Below are 20336 nucleotides of genomic sequence, written 5' to 3'. Positions count from 1 at the left end.
TTTTCTGCATCTTACTCTCCGCATTTCAACTGAATTTGTAATGTTATTGTCAGTTTGAGAAGTTCAGTCAAAGGATGAATACACCACTGCCAGGTGTTACTATCTCCAGAAATGAACAATACATTCTGGCTCAAAACATTTCACGATAAGAAAAATGGCAGAAATCCAAAGCTTCTGGAAAGTCCAAGTAGAGAGAGGTGTGGCACAAGAACAATGTACTAGCTTGGCGTTTCATGTAACTTCATAATTCCAGTCAGATGAAGCGCAGCCCCCCCCCCAAAAGCAGGATCTTACCAGAGCTCAGCTCCGGCACCTCTCAGGTGGGCACCGTTTCCATGCTAAGAGAACAAGGAAGAAGTTCATGGTGACCTCTTTTTCTAGAAAAATAGCACTGATGAAGAGGGTTTAATATTAATGAATCTTTGAGGATGTGCCTACAAAGAATCTGGCTTTTGGCATCTGATCTGCTGAATGCTGCCGTCTATGTGCAGAATGTTTTATGTTCTGAGCCAGAAAATAGTTTTGGTGAAATGCTCCTTGATTTAATATGTTTTAGCATTATGAACTGTCTAGATTTATTAGCAAACCAAGTAGCTATGAACTTTGGTGGTGCACCTAACAACCGCTGAGATCTCAGCTTGACAAACATAATTTAGCAAGATGTGAATGTTATGTCCCAAAGGGCCCCAATCAGCACCCAGCCTAACAAAATGTGCACTCAAAAATAATCATCAGAATCCTCTGCAACAAGTAGATATTTCTTGGTCATTGTGCAAAGGTTTTCATGAAAGAAGAAAATGTAAAAAACTCTGCCACACAACTTCAGTGGACAGAAGCAAATAGGGGAAGGCAAATTTTCACAGAGAATATTTTCCCCCCAGTTCATATGATGACTCTTACCTTTCCAACTTTTTCACTGATTGGTTGGAACTGCTCTGGGAAACAGTCTTAGCTGTCTTGAGAATGCTAGACAGTTCTGCCTACCAGTTGCTGGGAATACCAAATGGTTAAAAATTAAAGGTAAAGGACCCCTGGATGGTTAAATCTACTCAAAGGTGAATATAGGGTGTGGTGCTCATCTCACATTTCAGGCTGAGGGTGCCGGCATTTGTCTACAGACAGCTTTCCAGGTCACATGACCAGCATGACTAAACCGTTTCTGGCACAACAGGACACCGTGGCGAGTGCTAGAGTGCACGGAAACACCGTTTACCTTCCTGCCACAGCAATACCTACTGTATTTATCGACTTGCACTGGTATGCTTTCGAACTGCTAGGTTGGCAGAAGCAGGGACAGAGCAATAGGAGCTCACCCCGTCACGCGTATTTGAACAGCTGACCTTCTGATTGGCAAGCCCAAGAGGCTCAGGGGCTTAGACTACAGCACCCACCCGTGTTTCTATACCAAATGGAGATAGTGCTACTGTACTGCTGTACTGTACTGGTACTGCTCACTAGTTTCCTAAAGGCATCTGGTTGGCCAGTAGAGAACAGGATGCTGAACTAGACAGGCCTTTAGCCTGATCAAGCAGCCACTTATGTTCTGTGATTCAATAAAGCATACCATAGCTATGTACTTTAACACATACTAATCACATACACACACTACAGCACTTATGAGCTTCACTGGAAAGTACAGCAATGGAATTTTGAACAATTTGCTACTTTTCAGTAAGCAAAAGCTACCTTTTCCATTCCCACTGATTATGTATGAACAATGCAAAAGCAAGATTAGGTTACAATTCCATGTTTTGAAGCTTTTTTCACATCAGTAAACCGCAATGATGGTATTTCAAAGGACCAATTTACAGAATCAAAAACTTTTTTTTTGCATGATGAGTTTCTTACAGAGCTAGAAACACTGTGCAATGGTCATTTGATTGTTTAAATACTTATGATAAGCATTTCCCCACTACATCTCAGTGAAGGCTTAACACTACTCTGACAGCACAATAAAACAATTCCTCCATTGCAGAATCATGGCAAGTTTTGGTTGTATGGTGTAGTCTTTCAGGCTTTAATCGACTATCTACTTAAATGGTTTCTTCAGAGAGTAATAAAGCATGTACACTTGTCATATATGTTAAGCTTTTGCTTCTCCTTGCTCCAGGCAGAGCAAGGCAAAGCAAAGCAAAGCAGGAGCAACCAATAAGCTTGTACCAGCACAGTAAGCCCCCTTTCATTTTTTTACTGTGGCGCACTGTGAGGTGTGAACTAGTCCAGTTTTTGGTATACATTTTTTTTTTAGCAAGAGTAACCTTAGATCAGTCTTCTTCAAACTGGTCCCTTCACCTGTGATGGCCAGGGTGAATGGGAATTTTAGTCCAAAACATCTGGAAGACACCATGTACAGGAAAGGTCACTTAGAAAGTAAGGATTCTAAGTGAACTGGATGGCCATTTTTTTAACCTATTTATTAAAATGATGTATACCCTGCTCTTCAATCAAATCCCCAAAATTTACAAAATTTGAGATCCAAATAAACCAAGTTAAAAATAAACAAAAATACACTAAAGCAGCAAAATCTATAAGAGCAGTATGCACAAGGGTCCTATGCACACTTTCCTAAGTGTAAGCCCCACTGAATTCAATAGGGCTTACTTCTGAATAGTCAAGCAACGGATTGTAGTGCAGATTAAATTAAAAGGCTAAACAAAATAATACTTCAATCACCTAGTATCCATAAAGTCCTTGGAATCCATTTTAAAAAGGCCACATTAATAATAATTGTATTTGAGATGTGAAAGTAACAAACAAATCCAAAAAGGATGCCAGCATGATTAAAATAATGGATATAAGGGTCTTGCAATTGTAAGTTGCTTTGAGACATTTTATATAACAAGGATCAAATAAATGCAATAAAAATAAAAGTGCCCCACATTGCCACGTTTCTCTCCACACTGCTCTCATGTAGATGTATGTGCCTTGCATTGACACATATCAAACTATTTTGAAGCGAACATTTTGTGATATGTGACAGTCAGCTCAGGGCCGTCTCAAGCAGGTCAGGCACCCTGGTGCTGTGGTGCGGAGATTGCTCCGGCGCCCCCGCCCTGGTGGGCGGGCACAGCGTGCAGCACGGCTTCCACGTGGCTTTGCCGTGAGGCGCCCCCTGCCAGCCCGGCGCCCTGGCGCCCCGCGCCACCCAGCCTACCCCTAGAGCCAGCCCTGAGTCACTTTTTCATAGAAAAGAAACTTCTGTGAGCACACAGAGAAACCTTGAAGTAGGTACAGTGGTACCTCTACTTACGAATAACTCTACTTACGAATGTTTCTACTTACGAATGGAGCTCCATCCGCCATCTTGGATGCAGTTTAGATAGGATTTTTTCTACTTACGAATTTTTATATAAGGTTGCTTCTACTTACGAATTTTTTCCCTCAATGCATTCCTATGGGATTCGACTTACAATTTTTTTCGACTTACAAATGTGCGTTCGGAACGCATTAAATTTGTAAGTAGAGGTACCACTGTATTTGGATCCCATTGGGTGACTAGCAGCACTGAGGGCTCAGCAGTGTACAATGGCATCCTGTGCTCAGAAGTAGGCTGTCTTGTACTTAGAGCCAGCCAGCTCATGAGGCAGGACGAGGCAGCTGCCTCAGGTGGCACACTTGTTCTCAGTTTTGCCACCAGTCTGCCCAGCCTCTATTGGCAGAGAGGGACCAGTAGCAAAGCTCTGCCGAACACCTCCCCATCTGCTGAGTCAATGAGAGGGGAGGCATTCCACCAGCCAGCTTTGCCACTGACAGATTTTCTCCCCGCTCCAATTTGCTGCTGGGTGGGTGAAGGGAATCCAGAATTGATCTCTCCCCCCTCTGCGCCTGGTGGGGAAGACTCTGCAACAACGTCTTGAGGAGAAACTCTTGAGGAGAAACTCATCACGGGGGTAGGAGTGAGGTGTTTCACCTCAGGTGCCCAAATGCCACAGACCACCCCTGCTTGTACTTGGGGAAAAGCATGTGGGTTTTGTTACGGATCTTAACTGCACTGAAATGCAGCAGAAAAAAAACGGTATTATAATTTGTTGGCTTTGAATCTGTGAAATTCACTGTACTCTGAATGCGGGTAAATATTCATTTCTGCATTAACAGAAGTGTCAAGAATAGCATTTCTAAATAAATGCTGTCTAAATTATGTGAACACAATGAACTTGACAATTTCATAGCAAATCACAGCCCTATCAATTTACATTTACATGATTTCTGTGGCTGGCCTCATCTTGTGTATTTATCAAAACAGTACATAAATTTCTCATTCCTTTCTATTGATTAGATGAGCTTGCCTTTCCAGAAATCTTAAGCTGTTTTGCAAAAGACAAATTTCATATATGTTAAAGATACTGCTATTGTTTGTTTATTCATACTAACAGTGTGAAGTTATACACATCTGCTCAGAAGTAAGCCCTTTTGGCTTTATTATAACTTACTCCCAGATAATAGTGCATAGGCTTTCAGCCTAAATAATATTATCATTTCAATATAGTGGGTTGTATTGAAAGCTGTGGTAGCAGACGTCTACGAGTGCAAAGGGACTTCCACATGCTCTCCTCTCCACACTAAAACCTGCTCTGGAGGGTCTCTCAGCCCCCTGGAGCTGATTTAGGGGGCACATGTTGCTAGAAGAGACAGGAGAGGAAGCATCAGCTCTGTTGTGTTGTGGGAAGCCTTTTGTGCCAATGGGGCTGCAGTGGTGGATTCAGCCCATTATGACAAGCTATCATAAGCTTACATAGTATATAGAACCATTACTTTTACCTTGCCAGTTGACTTGGTTCCTTTCCATATGCAAAAATAGCAAATAGTCCAGGCTGCCAAAAGACATAGTGCCAGCTCCCAGCGAAGATTCCCAATGTGTTCAATTCCATCAGATATGGCCAACACCCTGCGTCTGCACAAGAATAAAAGAAGCCATAAATTGCTGGAAACTTTTAATGAAGTCTATAGAAAGTTTGAAAGAAAGAGGGCAAAAGAATTGCTAGAAATCTATCAATGTGCTAAGCAAGGATCATTGTCAATTATTATGATACCTTTCACATTAGCTAGTGTTACAGTTAGTATAACAAAAAGGCAATCTGTAAAACTGCCAACTAAATGTGGAAAGTCACATGTGTCAAAAGTTGGTTCCCATTCATACAGCAGTTTCATATGCTCAGAGCAAGCACAAAAAGGCACCTGCTCCGTGACCAATTTTATGTGCAGTGCATACTCTGTAAACCAAGACAACTGGTGGTAGAATTTGTACCATCAAACCAAAGCAGCTATTCCATTTAGCTGCTATCCTGATTCAAGTCTGGTATACATTTACCAGACACACAACATATTCAGTAAAAAAAAAGTAATCACAGTCTGGTCCCCACATTGGCCTGATATGTACCATAGAAACAATCCGGCTGGATCAAACACAATTCTAGCATGATGAAAAATTATTATTTTTTAAGCCTTTAAGATGTTTTATTCTTGAATGTCTCAAATCTTCCATTCTTGGGCAAGGTGATTGAGCGAGTGGTTGCTGAACAACTCGAGACATGCCTGGTAGTAGCGGACCATTTGGATCCCTTCCAGACGGGATTCAGGCCTCATCATGGGACCGAAACTGCCTTGGTCGCACTGGTTGATGATCTTCGGCGGGCTAGGGACAAAGGTGAGAGTTGTTTCCTAGTTCTGCTGGATCTCTCAGCGGCTTTTGACACTATCGACCATAACATCCTACTGGACCGTCTAGAGGGGTTGGGAGCTGGGGGCACTGTCATACAGTGGTTCCGCTCCTTCCTCCTGGGCCGCGTTCAGAAAGTGGTGGTGGGGGATGAGTGTTCGGACCCCTGGGCTCTCACTTGTGGGGTGCCTCAGGGCTCTGTCATCTCCCCCATGCTTTCTAACATCTACATGCAGCCGCTGGGAGAGATCATCAGGGGGTTTGGGCTTGGTGTTCATCAGTATGCGGATGAGACCCAGCTCTACCTCTCTTTCAAATCAGAACCAGTGAAGGCAGTGAAGGTCCTGTGTGAGTGCCTGGAGGCAGTTGGAGGATGGATGGCAGCTAACAGATTGAGGTTGAATCCTGACAAGACAGAAGTACTGTTTGTGGGGGACAGGAGGTGGGAAGGTGTGGAGGACTCCCTGGTCCTGAATGGGATAACTGTGCCCCTGAAGGAACAGGTGCGCAGCCTGGGAGTCATTCTGGACTCACAGCTGTCCATGGAGGTGTAGGTCAATTTTGTGTCCAGGGCAGCTGTCTATCAGCTCCATCTGGTACACAGGCTGAGACCCTACCTGCCTGCAGACTGTCTCGTCAGAGTGGTGCATGCTCTGGTTATCTCCCGCTTGGACTACTGCAATGCGCTCTACGTGGGGCTACCTTTGAAGGTGACCCGGAAACTACAACTAATCCAGAATGCGGCAGCTAGACTGGTGACTGGGAGCGGCTGCCGAGACCACATAACACCGGTCTTGAAAGATCTACATTGGCTCCCGGTATGTTTCTGAGCACAGTTCAAAGTGTTGGTGCTGACCTTTAAAGCCCTAAATGGCCTCGGTCCAGTATACCTGAAGGAGCGTCTCCACCCACATCGTTCTGCCCGGACACTGAGGTCCAGTACTGAGGGCCTTCTGGTGGTTCCCTCGTTGCCAGAAGCCCCACCCACCTCACAGGGTGTCTGTTGTGGGGGGGGGGAGGAGAAAGGAGATTGTTAGCCACTTTGAGACTCCTTTGGGTAGTGATAAAACGGGATATCAAATCCAAAACTCTTCTTCTTTTATGATCAAACTAGGTAGTGTGGTAAGTTTTAAATTTGGTTTATTCTAACAAGCCAGGATCATAAAGTGGTTTAAAGTTGGCACATTTGGCCAAATCAGTTTGTGCACAAGTCCACACTCCTTGTGCTCATACTGTAGTGGTGTGGGTGTGTACACACACACTTCATGCCTCCCACAGGTACTCTCATATCATTGAATTATGCACTTTTAATTCTTGCTCTGTGCTCATTACAAAACAGCTAGGCACATTTCACTAAAAGTTTTGAGTTAGTGTTTGGATGACCTATGTTAACCTGCTATCATGCCTAGATGTACTACTACCTGATGGCCGGGTACTTGTAAGCACATGGAATACTTGAACACTCTATGGGTTCTGTCTCTTTAATTCTGGCCTTTGTCCCCAAATACATGGTATCCACTATTAATGCTGTCAGATTCTTCCCATTAATCCACCTGGCTCTGCTTCTCCCTCTCCTCTTGCATCCAAGCCAGGTATGAAAAAATTGCCTTTCAAGAGCTGGCAACAGGAAAGAGGAGGCATGGGCAGCAATATCAATGAGCAACGGCTGCAGTGTTAATAGTAGAAGCAAAAAAAATAAAATGTTTTTCTCTTAATTAAATACTTTCCTGCAGGAACCTTGCCTCGATTATTTGATATTTATATTTATTTGATATTTTTTATAAATATTTGCTACCTGCCCTTTACACAAACACACAATTCCCAAGGTATGGTCTAAGAAGACTAAAAATACAATCATATCTAAAATAAAAAGCATAAAGCACTGTAAAAGCAATACAGCATCAGATACAGAGAGGAAAACTCACATTCAGTCATTCTCAAAGCCTAGGTGAAAAGATGCATCATAGCATGTTGCCAAACTGTGTACAATTTAAGTGTGCATCCAGAACTTGGGGATCTTTACCAAGAAGGTTCTTACACATTCTGTCACACTTTGAACCCTTGAGGATGAACAGCTTCTAACAGAGCCCCCTCCCCCAATGAACACAGCCCCAGTTGGGATGAGTTGTGTAAGTGGAGTGGATCTTTCAGGTATGTGAGACCAAGTTGTTAAGGCTTCATATGCCAAAGACAAACCTTAAATGGAAGCAAACAGGCAGCCAGTGCAGTTGTCCCATAATAGGAATTGCATGAGATCTCCCAGTCACACTTGCATGTATTCAGCTGCATTCTGCTTCTAACTGCAGCTTCCAAACCATCTTCAAGGGACGCACCACATAAAATGCATTACAGTAATCCAGATGGAAGGTTACTAGGATACAGTTCCCTAGTCTTATCTTTCTGGTACAGTCCATATTTCCAGCTGCAGCTGGAAATAGGGACTCATTGCCAAATATGGCCTCAAGTGATAAAGCTGGATAAAGCTACAGATGTGCCCTTTCCAGGAAAGTATGACCCAAGTAAGACAGACTTCCACTCAATAACCCAGACCACAAAACCTTCCCATCTTGTCTGGATTCAGGTTTAATTTATTGGCCCTCATGTAGCCCATTACTACATCCAAGGCCATCCTCTCTTGATTCAGATGGAATGGAGACAAATCTGTGTATGATCAGCGTGCTGATCACTCCAACTGCCCTGATGACAGCTTCCTACAGCTTCATAAGGATGTTAAACTGGGTAAAAGATGGCGTATGGCGGGAAAAGAACAGATATATTTCCATGGTGCTGAACAGTGTCCTCCATTGCTTTGACTGGAACCTGTCCCCTAAGTAGCATAACCATGGTTCCTACCACACCCATAGCCAACTGTATCATAAACCAGGGAGAAGTTAAGGAGAATAACAGGGTTGCACTCTTCCTGTCTCTCTCTTCCCCACCACAAGTCATCAACCAATTTTGGTTCTAAATCTCAGCCTAAAGCCAGAAATGAATTCAGATAATGCCTACAGCAGTGCCACTGCTACCTTCTTGAGCACCTTGCCTATGGAGGGTATATTTGCAACTGGGTGATATTTTTTTGTTATTTAACAGTTCTGTGGCTGGGGCTGGTGAGATCCTCTTATGGAGGGAGCACACCACTAACGTTTTCAAGGCAGGTGGCAGCTCACCATCCCATAGTGAGGCATCATTAACCCAGCCTGTCAATTCCCTCAGTTAGTTTTTAATAAGCCACAATGATCAAGAATTGAGGAGGTACCTGGTTAGCTGATACAAGCAGGCTGTCCACATGCATCCCACAGATACAAGCAGCATCTCCACATCATCAACAACAATTAAAAACTGATTCTCTGGAGAATAGCCTGCTGGATCAGGCCAATGGCCCATCTAGTCCAGCATCCTGTTCTCACAGTGATCAATCAGGTACCTGTGAGGAAATAATAATAATAATAATAATAATAATAATAATAATAATAATAATAATAATGATGATTTATTATTTATACCCCGCCCATCTGGCTGGGTTTCCCCAGCCACTCTGGGCGGCTTCCAACAGAAAAATAAAATACAGTAATCTATTAAACATTAAAAGCCTCCCTAAACAGGGCTGCCTTCAGATGTCTTCTAAAAATCTGGTAGCTGTTTTTCTCTTTGACATCTGATGGGAGGGCGTTCCACAGGGTGGACACCACCACCGAGAAGGCCCTCTGCCTGGTTCCCTGCAACTTGGCTTCTCACAACGAGGGAACCGCCAGAAGGCCCTCGGTACTGGACCTCAGAACAATGGGGGTGGAGACGCTCCTTCAGGAGCAGAACATGAGTACAAGAGCACTTTCCCTTCCCATGGTTTCCAGCAAGCATTACTGCCTCCAACTGTGGAGGTAGAGCACAACCATCATGGCTAGTAGCCGTTGATAGCCCTCCATGAATTTGTCTAATCCTCTTTTAAGGCCTCCAAGTTGGTGGTCATCTCCCGGGGGAGTGAGTTCCATAGTTGCTGAATGAAGAAGTGCTTCCTTTTATCTGTCCTAAATCTTCCAACATTCAGCTTCATTGGATGTCCATGAGTTCTAGTGTTAAAGAGATGGGGCCGGAGCGGGGCACTTTTCTATATCACCTTCTCCATACCATGCATAATTTTATAACCTTCTATCATGTTGCCTTTATTAACCTTTTCTCTAAACTACAAAGTCCTTAATGCTGCAACCTTTCTTCATAAGGGTGTTGCTCCATCCATCCATCATTTTGGTGGCCCTTTTCTGAACATTTGCCAGCTCTGCAATATCCTTGAAATAGATTATTGTATTTTAATATTCAGTTGGAAGCCGCCCATAGTGGCTAGGGAAATCCAGCCAGATGGGTGGGGTATAAATAATAACTTAATAATAATAATAATCCTTTTTGAGATTAAGTGACTAGTAGTGTACACTATGCTGTCACACCATACACTATCCAAATGCTGTCCCACCACAGATTTGTATGAAAACATGATAATGGCAGTTTTAGTTTCAATTCCCCTCCTAATGATACCCAGCATGGAATTTGCCATTTTTATGACCATTGCACACTGGGCCCACATCTTCATCGAGCGATCTACTATGACTGCAATTACTATCTACTATGTAATTGTGGGACACACACAAATCTGAGCAATTTTATCTTCCAATTGTTTTCCCAAATTGTTACAGCAAGCTGCTGAGACCTGCAGGAATACTCCCCTGACACTGCAAACTGGGCAGAGATTTTCAACTTATTCCCCATTTGAAAAAAGCTCTTCTGTACAGCTATCTGAGGGTACAAGATTGGCATAGAACAGGCCAACTCCTGAGAGACCACAATCTACTTTCAAAATTATAATCTGGCAGTGATCTACCCCCGTTTTTCAGGGGTTCAGGTCAAAGTGGTTGACCTTTTTGGGGGGAGGTGAAGATCACTGGCCAGATAACAGCCTCTGTTTCTAAACTCCGGCTTGCCTTCTGAAACAATAGAGGGTGGCGCAGGGAGAGGGGGCGGGGGCAGAGCTGGAGCTGGAAGGGGGCCAGCGATTGACCACAATCTACAGAAACCTTGCAGGGATTACATCGTGATTGACGTGTTGGACATCCCTGGCATAGAAGTACATTTTGTTTGCATAACATTTTTTTACCTCTAGAAACTAGAGGCCCTACAAATGTTCTCCTGGGCACCTGTAAGAGGTCAGGACATACAGTAGTGACAGAAGCTTTAGCACCCAAGAACTGCAGTCTTTATTTTGGTAATTGTGCAGACAGTCTGATAGATTAGAGATTTCCCCCCTTTCTTATCTAGATAAATTCATCATGATTTAAGTAAATTAGGCAGGAGTGTTGTGTGTATTTCACTTTGAGGTTGTGGCTGTATTGTTTGAGTAAGAGACCAGACAAGCCACCACAAGAATTTTCTCTAATAACAGGTAGGTAGCCGTGTTGGTCTGGATCGAAGTAAAATAAAAAAATTCCTTCAGTAGCACCTTAAAGACCAACTAAGTTTTTATTTTGGTATGAGCTACCAAAATATCTGAAGAAGTATCTGAAGAAGTGTGCATGCACACGAAAGCTCATACCAAAATAAAAACTTAGTTGGTCTTTAAGGTGCTACTGAAGGAATTTTTTTATTTTACTTTCTCTAATAAGTTACCTAATTCACAGCTGAAGCTTTTTGCCTAGGCCTAGGGAATGAATACAAGGAAAATTTACATCTGGGTGTTTAGCCTTCCTGTTCAAAGATATATGCTGCCAATCACTTTGAATTAGTGGCATATGGTATTCAAAGCTTTTCAAAGAAAAGAGGGGGCGGGACTCTGTTTTGTCCTGGCCTCACTACCATGGAGGCCAATGGTAGAAAGCATGAAACATAATAAATCCATAAAGTACAATGTTCCATAAACTCTCTATGCAAAGAATACATGTAAGAAAAGAGAAAAACAGTGATTTTCTCACCAGGCACAACACAGCTTTGCCTAATTCCTTCCCCTCAGCTCCCCTGCTGAGACTCTGGCTGCCCAGAGTCATGCCAGAAGCCTAGCCAGTTCTATTCTTGTAAATCCAAGGCACCATGCCCAGGATGCCCATTTTCTATTTTTGTTCATCCGTACATTTCCCCCTTTCCCATTTTATCAGGTGAAATATATTAGCAGAAAAGTCAGAATTTCAACTTCCTTAGAATGCATATGAGGCTGATTATCCACTGTACCAAAACTGTGTGACTGGTTGCATTTAATGGGGGGAAAGTGTAACACAAAGGCCCCTTGGATGAAGGTTGCTTGGCTCTCTGGAAAATATTTTATATAAAACAAACTCAACAGGCTTGGGCATTTTTCTGTTGCCTTGTATTTCTCATACAGAGACAGTGAGCATACGGGATTGAACCGCAATAACACATTTTAGGTCTATAGCCACTGTGGTTGGTTGGATGGATAGATGGTGCTGCTGCTGTGGAAAACAGTAATAATCTGCTTTCATTCTTAAAGTGTTATATATTCATATAACTAATATTGTACATTTATTCATTTAACAAAATGTATATACTGCTTGATTGTAGTAAACCTCTAAACTGTTTAGCATAATTAAAATGAGCCTCAAACTTTGCTTATGAGCTTCATGGTGCATCTGGATGAAATTGGGGAGCCAGGATGCTGTGCTAGATGGACACCTGACCTGATCCAGTCCTGTTGCATCCAGACTGGTGAGGGCTCATCATCAAGCCTACCTAGTGGCAGTGAAGGCAGCAAAGAAGGCATACGTTGTTGCCTCCATTGCACCACCATTACAGCTTTTCTGGGTAGTGCAGGGCCTGTTGCAGACAGCTTCTTCCCTTCTGAACCAACACAGATCCTGAGATCATCATCTGAGACCTTTCTTCATGTGCTTCCTCCACAAGAGGTCCAGAGAGTGGCAACAGAAGAACAGTGTTTTTCTGCAGCGGCTCCCTGTTTGTGGAATGTTCCCCCCAGGGAGGCTTGCCCAGCACCTTCATTTCATATCTTTAGTCATCAGGTGAAAACATTTCTCTATAACCAACCCTTTCGGTGATTAACATTCTATGGCCTTTTAAATGTGTTTGCGGAAAGGGGGGATGTTATTGGTTTGTTTTTGTTTTAATGTGTACCATATGTTCTCATTGTGTATATTTCTGATGTGAATCTCCCTAAAATCTTCAAAAGAAGGTTGGTATACAAATTTAATTAGTTAGTTAGTTATGATAATAATATTTAAATACAGTCATACCTTGGTTTAAGTACGCTTTGGTTTGAGTACTTTCAGTTTAAGTACTCCGCGGACCCATCTGGAACAGATTAATCCACTTTCCATTACTTTCAATGGGAAAGTTCGCTTCAGGTTAAGTACGCTTCAGTTTAAGTACTCCGTGGACCGTCTGGAACGAGTTAATCCACTTTCCATTACTTTCAATGGGAAAGTTTGCTTCAGGCTAAGTATGCTTCAGGTTAAGTACAGATTTCCAGAACCAATTGTGTACTTAAACCGAGGTACCACTGTAGACGCTCCCCACCACTTTTAAAGAAAACATGGCTTATTTCTGGTTTGCTGCATTTAGTTTTTTACTAACCTGTGAATACACCTCATTGATTCAAAAAAATTGGGCATGCCCTAATAATGTCCTCAAAAGGCTTCACAAAGCATAGAGATAAGATCTTAGACAAACCCACTTCTAGAATAGTTCTTTCTGCCCAACACTCTCCCTGGTCCTCAGGACTAGAATTCTGTGCAACTTCCCCCCAATTAGAAACAAACATGCAATATATTCATCTGAATTCAAAAGATTAGCACTTTGGAAGCCTGACAGTGTGTTTGCCTCATTTTCCACAAGTGTACCCATTTTGGATGAAGTAGCTGCAGCATTACATTTCCCATGGGCTTGGAGTACACTGAATTTTCCTGGGAAAGGGTTTCTTTAATAGAGCTTTCCAGCATGTAGAGCTGTAACACACTCCTGAATAGCAAGAGGTTTAATCACTGCCAACGTTTCATGGAAAAGAATGTACCAGAGTACTTACTGCATTGTTTCATGGTTTGGAGAAGCTAAAGAACAAATTCAGCTTATTTGGGAAAGTCTTGTTGTGTCTGTTAACTATTTTAGAGCAGTATGCAAGGTGTCTGTTAATCTGGGGACGAGGTCTTTAGAGTTTATTTCTCCTATTGCACCACTTGAAACAGCATTTTTAAAGAAAAAAACACTTGAGGTAATACATGCTTTATCTGACCCAGTTGGGTTCTAAACAATTTTATAGCAAGACTCTTTTTTTAATGCTTAACCTGTGTTCTATCCACAGCAGCCATTGAACAAAACAGTTTCCCTCTCATATGAAAAGCTGTGACTACCTAAAATTGAGCGTGACAAGAAATAAAATCTTCATACAATATGAATTAGGTATCAGTGGACTGCTAATAAATTTCAAACTGAAAATAAGTAAGGGATTTATAACAGTCCTAGGAAATTAAGTAACCTGCTTAAAAGGAAGAGGGATAATATCCCAGTCACTACTAGCAAAATGTTACTCTCCCCACCACCAAGAATGCCATACGGGAGCTTGCCAGATGTTTTGAATTACAGGTCCTGGGGCTGAGGGGTGCTGTATTCCAAAATATCATCAGGTTGACAAAGGCTGCCATATGAGTGGTCCATAAACTAAGGTGTACAGCATATCCTCTGGCTGGCTATGTTACAATTTTACCTAAAAATAACAGAATAAAATCATTCAGTGTTACACTGGCATCAGCCCTGGCCAGGCCCTTTTTGAAGAAAAATAAAAATTAGAGACTGGTACTCAAATCCTGATAAATTTCAAAACACCTATTCCTCTCCTTCTGTACTGACGTTGAGATGAACTTTCTATATAGTAATATTTATTTGAAATACTCTTTTGAAACTGCAAAGAAGTAGAAATCATAACCAATGAACCAAATTCTTACATAAGAGGTACTTCCTACTAAACTAGTAAAGGTAAAGGGACCCCTGACCATTAGGTCCAGTCGTGACCGACTCTGGGGTTGCGGCACTCATTTTGGGTTATTGGCCAAGGGAGCTGCGTACAGCTCCAGGGTCATGTGGCCAGCATGACAAAGCCGCTTCTGGTGAACCAGAGCAACGCATAGAAACACAGTTTACCTTCCCGCTTGGAGCAGTACCAGTACCTATTTATCTACTTGCACTTTGATGTGCTTTTGAACTGCTAGGTTGACAAGAGCTGGGACCGAGCAACGGGAGCTCACCCCGTCGCAGGGATTCAAACTGCCGACCTTCTGATCGGCAAGCCCTAGGCTCTGTGGTTTAACCCACAACACCACCTGTAGAGACATATATTTGTTGAATATACTATTTTGGAAAAAAATGAAAAGGAGCAGCTCAGGGACTGAGGGGATCACACTACTAATTTCACAAACACACGCATAGTGATGCTGTTGTTGCCTAACAACAAGGAACATTCCCCAGTTCTAGGGAAACTATCCAAGCTGGCTGCCTCACACTGTCTCTTGCAGATGCACGTTCAGCACAAACATGCACTCACCATACACACAGCCCCCCCCCCCCGAGAGAGAGTATATTATCTATATATCTATGTACATTGGTACCTTGGTTTAAGAACAGCTTAGTTTATGAACAACTTGGATTAAGAACGCTGCAAACCTGGAAGTGAACTTTGCCTTGGAATAAGAACATGTCTCACTTCCTGTTGAGTGTGTTCCATTTGTAAATTGAGTCCTCCGCTGCTATGGGAAAGCACACCTTGGTTTAAGAACGCTTTGGTGTAATAACGGACCTCCGGAACGGGTTAAATTCGTAAACCAAGGTACCACTGTATATCTCACAGCACAAATATATTTCTCTCTCTCTCTCTCTCTCTCTCTCTCTCTCTCTCTCTCTCTTCTCTTCTCTTCTCTTCTCTTCTCTTCTCTTTCTCTCTCTCCCTCCCCAAGTGCATCTCACAGATACACACAGACTACACAGACTTCCTTCCCCTTTCTCTTTCATATGTCCACCACACATACCTACAGACCTATTCGCCTACATATTCCCTCTTTTGCGCATACATGTGCACACACACCCTCTCTTTCTCTCACATGCATGTACACACAAAGACAACACACATATTCCTCCTTCTCTCTCTCTTCTGGACACACAGACAGCATATTGAGTGAACACGCATACACTACATCCAATTAAGAAGCAACTAACAAGCAAGGCAAATGGGATGATCCCTGATGTGCCTTCCTCCTCTGCAACTATAAAAACAGCCCCTACACAGGGAGAAAGTAACACCTGCAGCTGACTGGCAGGCAACAACACTTGGAACCTGCAGGGACATCCCTGTCATTCCCCCCCCTGCTTTTTAAAACAAGCCCCTACATGGAGTGAAGGAATCTCCCACAGCCAGCAAGGGACTGAGAGTTTCCTTCCTCCCCCCACTCCAAACAGACCAGAGTTTCTAAGGAGAGATGCAGGTCTTTTTTTCCTCTTTTTTTTGGGATAGGCTGTCACTCAAAGTAAAATTAAAAAGTACCAGTATGGAGTAGCAGGGCATACTGAGGGGTGGGCAGCCCTGGGCCTGGTTTTTTCAGAAGCCCTGAGCTCCTTTGGGAGAAAGGGTGGGATATTAATTTCACTAATAATTAATAAATATGGAAAGCCCATTTAGGAGCATAGAAAGGAGAAAAAAATTAAGGGCTCACAGATTCCATACTTTTCTGGGTATCAATTCAGGTTCCTTCTCTCATAAATTAATCAGAACTTCCACTACACCTGTACTTGGAGCAAACAGAAAAGCGTTTCATGTACAAGGCATCTTCCCCACAATATAAAGTAAACGCAGGCAGCTCCCATGCAAACATATTTTAAATACGCTTCATATTTCCTGTTTCACAGCAGCCCAAGGCACTGTTAAACCAAACAAAGCCAGAGGAGCATAGACTGGCATGCAAATCAGGAATTCCCCTGGACTGAATCTTACCTGGGCCATAAATTCACTGAGGTTGCAATTCTAAACCCACTTATCAAGGAGTAAGTCCCACTCAGCACAATGGGTTTTACCCCTGACTAAATGTGCACAGGACTGCAGTGTCTCTGGCCTTAGGCAAGCCATTCTCTCTCAGTACCTCATCTATAATATGAGGAATAATAACGTTATAGGGCCGTTGTAAGGATTAAAGCTTAATAATGCATGTGAAGGGCTTTAAACTCCATACATGTGTTAATTATGGTTGTTCTCATTATAATGTCTTAGGGGTGGTATTTTATAACAACAATGCTATGTGTAAAATTCAATATACAGTATTGCCTACTATTCTCAGAGATCAGAGTAAAGCTGTAACTGCTCTCTTAAAATTCAATAATAAGGCAGCTTAGTCTGGGCAGCTTCTTTGGGGACAGAATTCTATAACTGTGGTGTAACTACTGCAAAAGCCCAGCTCTGAGCTTCTGAACAATAAACCATTCTCTTGAATGGTACTTAAGAGCTAGGGAAGAGCGGATTTCCTTCCATTCTGTTCCATTCCATTATTGTTTATCCGATACTCTCTGCTCTGTCTTCCACTCGTGAACTCAAGTTTAACTGGGAGAATCAAAGTTAATTCTGCTATTGGAACAGACACTATTTGCCACAGTTTTCAGTTCACCCATTTTACTTTATTTCTCCAAACACACATTGCTGATTTCCAGTTGATAAACAATGCATAATATTCTTCAATGCACTAATACTATTTTGTGCAGTGTTGCTGATATACATGTATGTACTTCATGCCAAATGGAAGTCCTTGCAAACTAAATCTTGATACAGTTTTCTACTTACTATCTAAGATGGTTTTGCGACTGCACTTGTGTTTTTTTCTGAAAAATTATGAAAGAAAGAATATTGATGCAGTCATGCATACAATTACATTAAGACCGCTTTTAAAGTTTTATCATAGTGGTGCATAATGGGGAGGAGGACAGAACTGACAGAACATTGTGACAAATTCTACAGACACAGCTCTGTACAAAATTCAGAACCAAAAGAGAACAACCAATAATTCTTAGAATATCAGTTCCACTTCAGAAAGAAGTACATGTAATCTGGGAAACTCAGAAAGAAATAAGGATGAAGATAATTTCAGAAGCATCTCTGTTTAAAGGAGAGCCTCTTCCACAAATCTCACTGCTGAGAGGTGGATGGACATTCACCGAAGTATGCTAAACCCTACCGAGGCTCTTCCCAAACAAGATTCAAAATTTGGAAAAGAAAGCTATGGTGTAGATTACTGGTTCAAGTAGTCTTGATCTCCAGCACTTTTTGCACATCAAGTCTTTCTTTTAAACATTTTTAAATGATAGATGCATCTTCAATAATAGCAACTGTATGAATGACTTACAAAGTAAATACACTGTATATTCCTGTGTATAAGACTACTTTTTAATCCAGGAAAATCTTCTCAAAAGTCAGGAGTCGTAGTCGGGGGTCGTCTTATATACCGGATCGTATTTCTTATACGGCGAGTATATCCCAAACTCTATATTTTAACTGGAAAAGTTGGGGGTCGTCTTATACGCCCAGTCGTCTTATACGCCGGAATATATGATAGTTGCTGCCGGGTCCACCTGGATTGAGCCCTCTGACATTGGGAGTAGGGAGCTTTAATCCTTTGATTCCTGCTGAGCTACTGATCCAGATTAGCAGTTGCACCCGCTATTTGCACTGCCATTCACACAATATTAGGACCACAGTGAAAAGCAAAATCTTGTAGCCAAGTAGTTCCCAATTAGCTAATTACCATGGACCCATTATTTTTCAAAAGCCAAGCCACGGACCATCTACTTTTGAACATTTTGATAACTCTATGGTAGTTACCTCTGCAAAGCAATTTTTGGAACAAAATGTGGGGTAGCCCCCAATAATCAAAGGATCTTAGGTATACTAAAACAAAAAACAAAAAAAACCACAACCAACTAGGGCTGAGCAATACCTGGTTTTCAGTATCATGATATATCAGCAGCTAAACATCACAATATTCTGATATATGACAATGTCTGAAATTGTAGCCTATTTGTAGTCTCTATCTGGTGCTTCTCCCACATGCTAGCTATTTACTTTTCTAAAAACTAAACACAATTAATGATTGTGTGAACTGAGTCTCACTTAGTTTGATTCTGATTGGCACTATAGTCTTGGTAAGCAGCAAGGAATTGAAAATGTGACCCTATTCAAAATGCATGAATCCTGGCTTGCAAAGTCACATTTGTGCCCCCAGAAGAAATTCTGGGCAGAATATCCCAAGTAGTTCCCAGTAGTTGATGTTAACGGGAATGAAAAGCATTGTGCTCAGTTCTGATAAATATAGCACTTCATAAAGATTTCTGTGACCTTCCTTTGTCAATTACCAGAATGTAATACTTAAAAACTGAACTACCCTCATAGCTAAGGTCATTCTCACCATCTTGCATCCTCCTAAGGGAAGGATTTGCTAGTTTAATTTTTTTCCCTTTAAAAGACTCAAGCATTAGAATTGGTCTTTGTTTCACTGAACCCTTATTGAAGATTCATTGCATTTGCATGAGCGCAAAGTGTTTTCTGGACTCATAATTCATTAAAATTGGCATTTCGCTCACTCTGTTCTGCATCACTGGTACCCAAAGCCTAAATGCATTGGTTGTAATTATGTCTCACATATTCCAATAGTGTTTTTAGGACTACAGTCTCAGATTGCCTTGCCACTGCTGCCAAAATCTGCAGTTGTTTTTCTCCAAGCCTGGAGAAATATAGTAAGAAGAAACTTCCTTAGAGAATTTCATGAGCACAAATTTGATATTCCAAGGTCTTCTATTGTGTTTTCTTTTAAATTCAAAATGTAAGAAAGCTATTTTCAGGCCATGCATGTTGGCATTTGTTCAGAAGGCAGAAGCCTACTTTCATAATTTTTTCTCCAAATTTTCAATGAGAGATTTGATTCCTTTAGGTATAATCCTGTACCGATTACCCACTGGTCCATCCTCCTGCCAATCATCTGGTTTCATTACCTCAGGTGATTGGCAGGTCAGTTGTTCCACCTTCTATGTTGGCCTGTAAAAGGGGAGGAAGATTCTTCACAAAGCAGTACCAATCTAGAAGTTACCAAGACCTGAACCACTATGTCCAAGCTATCCCTGACCATGAATGGTCATAGCAGATACACTAGCTGAAGCCGGAAGAAAACAGTCTTAGCCTCTGTGTCTCCAGTGATGTGGGACAGATCTAAGAGTATTTCCAAGCTATATATCTGCTCCTTCACGTGGAGTGCAACTCCATAAAGAACAGGCAAACTACCAGTTTCTTAAATGCAGCCAGTTTAGTGCTCTGGTTTGTCAAATATTTGCCAGAAATTGCTTGAGCCATCTAATTTGCCAAATAATCAGCTCCTGTCACTTTCATTAAAACTTCATCTAGTGTCGAAGTACATATTTTTCTTGGGTAGTTCCATTATGCTGTCAAAGATCTACACAGATGCATATTATTTCTCCATTTTCTTGATGACTGTGACCACACTGTTGCACAACACAAAGTACTAGGCAATTCCTTTAATTATGCCATGTTTCTTAGCTCCGTTTTGATCTTGTGATGTAAGGGAATGGACTTTTATGTGAAGTGTGAAGTGTGATTTTGAGTCACACCATTTATTTAAAGGAGATATTGCTCTTA

At 42.0% G+C, this 20336-nt stretch overlaps 1 protein-coding gene across 2 annotated transcripts in view; it reads right to left on the bottom strand.

Annotated features, from left to right (window-relative positions):
• SLC6A11 (solute carrier family 6 member 11) overlaps positions 1-20336 on the bottom strand; it is a 91507-nt gene that overhangs the window by 55323 nt on the left and 15848 nt on the right. For both annotated transcript variants that reach the window (XM_035106212.3, XM_088663221.1), the window contains exon 6: positions 4759-4891. In XM_035106212.3, coding sequence (XP_034962103.1) covers positions 4759-4891 — 133 coding nt within the window. The remainder of the gene's footprint in view (positions 1-4758; positions 4892-20336) is intronic.

The sequence above is a fragment of the Zootoca vivipara genome, chromosome 2 (assembly GCF_965207765.1).
Source record: "Zootoca vivipara chromosome 2, rZooViv2.hap1.1, whole genome shotgun sequence".
Lineage (NCBI taxonomy): Eukaryota > Metazoa > Chordata > Lepidosauria > Squamata > Lacertidae > Zootoca > Zootoca vivipara.
The sequence above is the reverse complement of the archived record's forward strand: the minus strand, read 5'-3'. Positions and strand labels throughout refer to the sequence as shown.